At 34.4% G+C, this 8,998-nt stretch overlaps 1 protein-coding gene across 1 annotated transcript; it reads left to right on the top strand.

Moving 5' to 3' along the window:
* Positions 1–247: 247 nt before the first annotated feature.
* LOC112521185 lies at positions 248–3,614 on the top strand. The gene is made up of 3 exons (XM_025129900.1): positions 248–575; positions 3,144–3,258; positions 3,331–3,614. The coding sequence occupies exons 1-3, from the start codon at positions 345–347 to the stop codon at positions 3,402–3,404; spliced, it is 420 nt and encodes a 139-aa protein (XP_024985668.1). The 5' UTR covers positions 248–344; the 3' UTR covers positions 3,405–3,614.
* The last annotated feature ends 5,384 nt before the right edge of the window (positions 3,615–8,998 follow it).

Here is an 8,998-nt window from a genome sequence, read left to right on the forward strand (position 1 = left end):
TTGTGTTAATTATAACTATTATATGATATATAAAATTATAAAATAACTTTTGGATATAATTTGTCTAGTTCTGTCAGTCTAATTCTGTCATGTCTAATCCTAATCATATCAAACACAAGACAAACATTTTTTTTATCTAATCATGTCTATCCAATCCTGTCCAGTTTTATACTCTTGTTCGTCCTGTCTTGGCCACCCCTTGGCCACCCCTTCTAACTTAAAACTATATTTGGAGGATGATTTATGTACATTTAGAAATTTGTTACCACCACACCACTCCTCCCCCTTCTTGTTATTATTATCCAACTGCAGTTTGATTGGATTTGACGAGGGTTTTCGAGAAGATGGGGAAAACGAAGAAAGAATTGTTAGCATCGGCGCCATGGCGAGTGGGAGGAGACGATCAACGAGACAAATTCAAAGACGCCAAGCTCAAAGTCACGGCCCAGCCAGGCACTACTTCTACTATGCACGTTCCAGGCAAGAACAAGTCCAAGGACCTTCCTGCTGACGAAGACGATTCTCTCACAGAAATCGATCCTGAACTTCGTTACAGCTTCCAGCGCAATTTTCAGGTGAAATCAAATATCCGTTTCTTAGATTATGTTTATTTTACACATTTCTCTTCACTCTTCAGTTTCAGCTGCTTATATTTGATTATTTTTGTTGTATGTTCGTTGAATTATATTTAATTTTAAATGCCCACTAAGATATGCTTAAGCTTTGAGAGTGATTAATGTTGTATTAGTATCATTATAAAAACATTTTGCAATTATAAATCCTGCAAGAAACAGTCATATATGAATTTGAAGATATGGGTTTTAAATTTCTTAAAGCGAAAGTGGAATCTGGTTGCACGTTTCTTGGATTGGAAAAGAAAAGAAACAAATGTGAGTATTTGTTTTGAAAATCAAATTTAGGACCAGTTAGTTAGTTGCTTAATGAGCATATCAGGACTCCCAACTTATTCTGTCAGCTAATGATATAGAAAGTGTCTTATTCACTAAGCTTTGAGGGGGCAGCTTTATACAGAAAGCTACGTTTTTTCCAAACCCGTCTTTCCCAATTAAAAAACACGCTTCTTCCATATATGAAAAAACCCTCCTTATCTATAAGACATATTAATCTAGACAATCAGGTTTATCCATATAGGACATGATGGAAAACCAGCCAAACAACCCCTTGGTATTTGGAAAATACAAAGGTGGATGGACATACACCATCCCACAATCGTGTTAACAACAATTTGACTTTGAATGCCAAGGATTAACTTTCATCTTCAAAAGTGATATGGAGTTTTAAAGTATTTAACATAGTTGTTATGGTGTACCTTTGTTGATCAATTGGCATGGGTCTTTCCTTTGATGTGTGGCAGTCAGTCTCATAGTTCTTCATGATGCAATGTCTAATTTAGGTCAAAATGGCAGGCTTACTTCACTGCAAGCCTAAAATTACTCCAATAAAAGTTAAATAGAGTAAACAGCAAACCCACTTGCGAAATCAATTCGAAACCTCAGATTAAAGCCCTAATGGCCGTGGGATGAGTTAGAAAATAAGAGTGTGTGGGAGAAGAACTAGGAAACTCGAAATTTTCATTGCAACAGCCAACAGGTGAACATTGTCTCTTTTTGTTAGCAGAAGAGTGAGTCCAATCTTCTCTTGTTAGTGGAATTCTAGTACTTTTATCTTCTTTGTTTCTTCCATGCATAGTTTTATCCTGTTCATCTTTTGTTTTTCCTTTTATTTATGAAGGCTAAATATCATGAGAAGGTAAGAAGAGAAGGTTCATATGTGAATCATTGAAAAAATCAATTTGAAGATGCCCATGTGAACCCATACTAATGATATGTAACATCAGTCCACATATGCATCTTCAAATCGATTTTCCCCCGTTTTCTCAATGATTAACATATACATGTTCCCTTAACCTTTCCTTCTTACCTTCTTACGATATTTAGCGTTCTTATTTGAACCTCCCACTTAGTGAATAATAATAGATATATTTATTACTTTTATTAATATTCTTCTTTAAAAGTGAAATTACCTAGTCAATAGCAGTGCACAATTTCTTATGTATGTTATGCAAGTCATTTATGCAACAAATGCTTTGAATTTGGAATCGTAGATCTAGTTTTACTGACAACATAGTTTAGACTCTAGTGTTAGCCTTATAGTTAAGTGCTATGTATATGCTTTTAATTTTTGATCTGTAGGTCTTATGTTGATTGATAGATGATGTATTGTGCTTTAATTTTAAAATGTACACATTAAGCTTTATTATGTGTTAATTTGTTGAAAATGTTCACATATTCTCGTGCCATTGAATCTTGAAATTTCATATTTGGTGGCTAGATCTTTCCGTATGCCCGTATTAGTGTTTGATGCATATAAACTTATGTAAATAAATTGCATATAAGGAATAAAATGCTGCCGTGGGACCATATGGCAAGCATCAGGGTGCCAAGACATCCTTTTGTTTTGGGCTCACCATGAAAAATATGATATCTAAGGAAGGGTCTTTGTTAATTGGGAGCAGAGTTGACTTCAATTGTTGTGTCTTATAGCATCTGTAACCCTAGAAGTTGCCTTGGAGGTACATGGATGTGTGATGGTTTGTTCTCAATGGTAGGATCATTTGAAGGCACACTTGTTTGAGCTTCTCTTATGTTTTGGATGATGGGTTGTTGGCAGGGCCGTTCCTTAGCATGTTAAATGTGGGATTCTGGGGGCCCAATTTTGCATGTATTTGGGCCTTGGGGCCATGCTTCAACCTTTGCAGCATAATCCTAATCAATAACTCGCCTTCCTATAACAGATGTGACTGGGCCTCCAAAAAGATTGGAACTGCTTTGGTCCGCATACATCCACCCCCTCTAAACCCCACTTGAGGGTAGGACATAATGGGTTTTTTTGGTTTGGTTTATTCTCCAAGGCATTTGAAGCCACCTTGAAAATAGGTGTGGCTGATTCTAAGAGGTACAAGTGCGTTTCTAGAAATTCTACAAGATCCTTATTTATTGTTGTCTTAATATAATTTTGCAGTGCTCATTGATCATTTTGTTGCGAGCTCTATAAAATCACGTGAGAGGGGCGGTTGTTATGTTTTAATTTTCCTAAAGCATTATCCTTGTATTTAAATGCAGTTCCTACAGCGGGTATTCAGCATTGATACTGTCGTGAAACCCCTACCTTATTCGATGCAGTACAATGTTTCTCGCAACTTGAGCTTCTTCACGCGCATCTTCACACAGTTCTCTGGTAAATATCATTGAAAATGGTTACCGAATGTAAAACAAGAAACAATTTATTGACTTATTTCGTTATCCGCAGATCCTCAAGGTATAGCAAATGCTCAAAAGGCTCTTGGTTTAGGACAAGAAAACAAAGTCCGCAATGTTCGTTGATCGATCAATCAATCCTTCAGATTTTTTTTAGTTGTGTTTGTATTGAGATGATGATGATGATGATGATGAATCATGTTACAGTTTGAGATTATCATCTGCTTAAGATTTGTAGGATGATTACAGCAAATGTATTATGTTTTGATGATTACAGCAAATGTATTATGTTTTGATGATTACAAGTTTGAACTTTGATTATTTGGCTTTACAACACCTCTTATCTTCATACACAACAATCTAGATGAGGTTTGAACCTAGTGTAAACAACCCGAGTCGAGTAGCGAGATATTCGAGCTCGATTAACCTTTTCAAAATCGGGCTCAAATATTTTTTCAATGATTGAGCTAGAGCTCGATGTCTTTTATGAGCTCGAACTCAAGATTGATTAACTCGTTTATTTCGTTAAGCTTCTTGATTTTTATATTTTGATTATGTAATTTGTAAACGTTAGCATGTTTGGCTTGAAATAATGTATGCTCGAATGGTTTAGTTCGACTTGACTCGTAAAGTATAATCGCGCTGAGTGTGACTCGTTAAATTTAAGCAAACTTTATTTTGTGCTCTAAATTGACTCGAGCTCAAATAACTCGTTAAAAGCTCGAATCATTTATACCTTTACCTAAAACCCTAGGATCTATCAATTACCCAGATATCACTTGTTCAAAGTTCTTTTAATTCTCTATCCCATCCTTTCTAACCAAAGTGATGTCTGCCCCATGGCGGATGGCTTAACGGGCTGGAGGTATGGCCCCTGTGTTTTTCTCCTTGTTGGATGCATGCGTTTATTATGTTAGTACAAATTCTACTTTGGCCCTCTCCCTCATAGTCACAGACTCACCGTCAGTAAATGATGTGAGTCAAGCGTAAGTATTGATGTACTCGACTCAAACTCGAACTCGAATCGTAAACTCGCCAGTAGTTAAAAACTAAACTCGACTCGAACTCGTTTGAAGCTCGAACCAAGACACAAATCAATTTTAATTAATTCTTTTAATGGGCTCTCTTATTGTGCGTATTATTTAAGGCTAAATGTTGTTTTTTTTATTATAATAAAGATAGTTATTGTGAAACGATCACATTACGAGATGTATAGTTATTACAACATCTAGTACATGATACATCTAAAATGTCTATGGTTAATAATATAATGCTTTATAGAACTTAAGTTTATAGGAACAAATAAAAAAATACATTCTATTTTAAAAGTGTTACAATAAGCTTATAGGACGTTTTCCTGTAACATCACAGGGCCAACATACCGGATATTGTCCGCTTTATCTACACCGGAACTCACGATTTTAAAACACGTCTGATAGAAGAGGTATAAAGTCCCTTATAAGGCAACCTTAGTTCTCCCCCCCACCGATATGGGATCTTAAATTTTGGGCATTTCAATAAGTTTTAGGACGCTTTTAAAACAAAGTATCGTATTAGTTGTTTTGTACGACAGTATTTGAAAAAGTGTCTTATAAACATAAGTGTTCTATAAAAAGATGGAAAATTGTGTTATAAAATAGCTAACACGACACTTTGGTCTTGTAAATTTAAGTCCTATTCCTATTAAGACATTTAGATATTTTAGGCATCCTATAAACCCAATTTTGTTGTAGTGAGTGAAAAAAGTAATAATTTTAAATGCCAAAATAGATCGTAAATATTATGATTACGAAATATCTTGGAATGAAGTTTTCATCTTGACTACATACGCCTCTTATGTGTCTCATGTCATACCTAACGATGGCTTTTATAATTGTCTGCCTAAAGGAAAACGTTTGACCATATCAAAGCATAACATTCCTCACACTTGAGACCCATTATGTATCTTAGGTCTAGGGATATAGATATTATCATTATCGAGACTCACGACACTAATCCATGAAGTGATCTCGAAGGGAGGTCAAGTTCAATGTTTGCTCTCCAACAAAACATATGTAAATTTGGTTGCAACCCATAGCCGAATGACATCACCTGTGAAAGTCAATAAACTAATTCACACTTAATTCCTAACTATTCTCATAATTATTATTGACTATGGATGTTTTAGAATAACTGTGTTATTCACGGATTTAAACATGCTAATATGGAATACAACATATATTAATGAATATGATCATATCCTTGTAGATCATATTAGACAAAACAACTGCCTTTTACACGCTCCAAAATATCCAAATATCAAAGTATGTATCAAATCTAGCATCTAGCATAACGAAGTCATATAGACCAAGCACGACCGTCATGTTCGGGTTGTGGTAGGGGCTTCATGAACGGATCTGCCAAATTTTTATCTGTGTAAACTTTGCAAATACAAACATCTCTTGTTTCTACACTCTCTCGAGTATAGTGAAAATTCCTGATGATAAGCTTCGTGCAACAGTGTGACCTAAGTTACTTTACTTGTGCAATGACATCTTTACTGTCTCAAAATATCTCTATAGGGTTTGTATGATCGAGATCACCCCTAGATCAACAATGGATGTCTTCATCCAAGCAGCTTTTTTGTGATGCTTCCTGAGAAGCAATGTATTCAACTTCTGTAGTAGATTGTGCAACTATCTTTTTCATGGAACTTTTCCAAGTTATTGCTCCCTCATTTAAGGTGAACACATAGTCCAATTGTTATTGAGAATCATCTCGATTAGTTTGGAAACTAAAATCCATATAACACTTTACACTAATATCTTCTCCCAAACCTTGATTAATTAAGAATATATCTCTTGCCCTTCCCAAGTACTCCAAAATGTTCTTGACTGTCATTGACTATCATCTAATGACAGTACCTGGATTTTGCCGATATCTACTCATCATGCTCAAAGACATTTGGCCTTGTGCATAACATTATATAAAGATGGATCTAACTGCTAAAGCATATGGAATTTCACTCATTCATTCTATAACTCAGATTTTGTGCTATGGCATTGAGACTTGCTTAAAATCATGCAGTTGGATCCTATATCTCAATTGAATTAACAATCTAACATAAATTGTATTGTGTAGATCAAAATTATAATCTAAATAGAGTATTGAAGTCAGAGAACAAATAGATAGAATTTCATTCATTAGATTAATCGTGGTCATATGATTACATCACCAAAATTGAAGAACACTAACTATGTTTTTAGTGTATGTTTGATATTTAGAGAGAGAGAGAGAGAAAGAGAGCAACATTGAAATGACAATTGGGGCATGAGATCCTTTTAGATACTCTCTAGGAAGGTGATGAATTTCATGCATTCAATAAGATCATGCCATGTGTAAAGTTAAGTAGCAAACTTGGGACCACATGAGATTGATCTTCAAAACACTTAAGTCCTTCTCAGAAGCTTCTGATCCATAACATCGAATGTGGCACTTGGGTCTTGTTCGTTTTTTTATATATAAAAGAACTCTTATCAACATCTTATATTTGATTCTTTAAGAGGCAAGACTATCCAGACTGTTTGTTTTTTCCAATTTTTCAGAGGCACTTATGTCTTATTGTTCTCTTATCTGGTAAGAGGTAAACCAACCTCTTATTTTCCTCTTATTGTTCTTCAAACCCTCAACAATGGTGTTTTTCAATCGATTAACCTTAATCGATCATTTCTCTCAATTGATCCTTACCAAATCAATCCTCGCCTCTCTCAATTGATGTAATTTAATAGGATTTAAATGTGTTAAATACCGTTATTGATATATTTTCATTTAAATGAATGCTAATTATATGATTTAGATGTAAATTTTGTAATGATGATGAATATATATATATATATATATATGTGAAATTGTATAAATGTAACGCCCCATAACACACATTGCATGTAACACATATTTCATACAAAAGAAATACATGTTTATATCATATTCAGGTCCCTTAGTATAAGAATCTATCATTACAGAATACAAGGTCCAAAAATTCAAATACATTTCTTGTACTAATCATCGTTCATCAATCAAAACTGTACATCAAAGACATATCTTCATGTAGAAATGCATATAGGAAAATATCACATTTTCCCCTTTCCCTTACCGTCCGTACCTCCTGTAATACATATTTAAAATCACGAAACAAGGGTTAGACCGAAAGGTCTAGGGAGTTACCCTATTTATGTTCTTTCAGGGTGAAAATCATTAAAATCTTTATGAAAAACAACTTTTCTCATATATATAACAAATATATGAACACATAGGGAAATATTACCAGTACCTTTCCACTTTTCATTGCCAAGCATTCAGATTATTCAAATCACATACCTTTGAACCAACTAGGTTCCATATAATGCCACTTTTAAACCTTTTCAGATCAACAAGGTTTATTTAAAGTATCAGGCCAAACCTGTTATTTATTCTCCTCAATAACATCCAGACTATGATTTTCAATAAGAACCTTGATCCTAAATTTTTAAATCACAAAGAAATAAAGATTCTAGACAACGGTAGTCTTAAGGGATATAATAGAAAGAGTTACATCATACCACACACATACAAATGCCACCCTTATATCAAATGTACACCTCTCCTTGATATGCCACCCTTATCCCATAGTACACCTCTCCTTGATATGCCACCTTTATTTCCTCAAAAAAATATTTCACAAAACAATTCCAAATAGACCGCAGTCAATGGAATTATTATTAATCCAAAATCATTTATATCAAATTCCCATTTTATGATAAAATAAGAATTTTTATCAATCAGGCACAAGACATAAAACAAATCCGGTCAGCATTGACTTGGCCGGACTTCATCTCCGGTCAAGTCTTGGCCGGTTTACCAAATCCGGACAACTCATCGCCCATGGCTTGTCCGATTTAACACTTAGAATTATATTTCACATTTTTGTCCGGATAACAAGTCCGGACAACATATCGTCCAAAGCTTGACCCATTTAAAACAATTCGTTCACCACATGGTCGTATTCATACTTCTCCGTTAAAAATGTTAGATAAGTTCAATATTCATAACTCGCTCAATGTTTGCCCGGTTTAAAACTAAACCGCTTAACACTTGACCGGTTTAGGGCTTAATCGCCCAACCCTTGTTCGATTTAAGAATAATCTGGTCACCCTTTGTCCGGATAAAACCCTTAAACGAATAACTGATATCTTTCCAAAATAAACAACATTTAAATAAAACCAGTAACAAGTTTTATGCAAAAGGTTTAGAAATCACTCACCTTGAAAAAACCTTTTGAAATCAGATACTTGAAATCAACTTGATCTTGCAATCTGGTCAACTTAAATCGCTCAAACACTTCTCACAAATAGCAACAAAAAATGCAAATGGAGGTTGAACCCTCCTTTTATACCTTTCCAAAACAGGAAAGGTCGGCAACATGCATACACACACATACCATGCACTCATATAGCATGCATGTATGTATATATATATATAGGGGAGCGATCAAATGCAAATCATTCAATTTGTACAAACTGTGCAAACCGTATTCAACCAATCATAATTTTTCATTTTGTTCATGTTTTTGTAATTATGAGAGGTTGATTAATCATTTTTATTGTGGAGGGTGTTAATCATAGATATTATCATATTTATTATTTTAATTTTAGAGAAATACATGAAACAGTTTCATTAATGTTAGAGAAATACATGAAACAGTT

This window comes from Cynara cardunculus (assembly GCF_001531365.2).
Source record: "Cynara cardunculus var. scolymus isolate 2C chromosome LG 1, CcrdV1, whole genome shotgun sequence".
In the NCBI taxonomy this organism is placed as follows: Eukaryota; Viridiplantae; Streptophyta; class Magnoliopsida; order Asterales; family Asteraceae; genus Cynara; species Cynara cardunculus.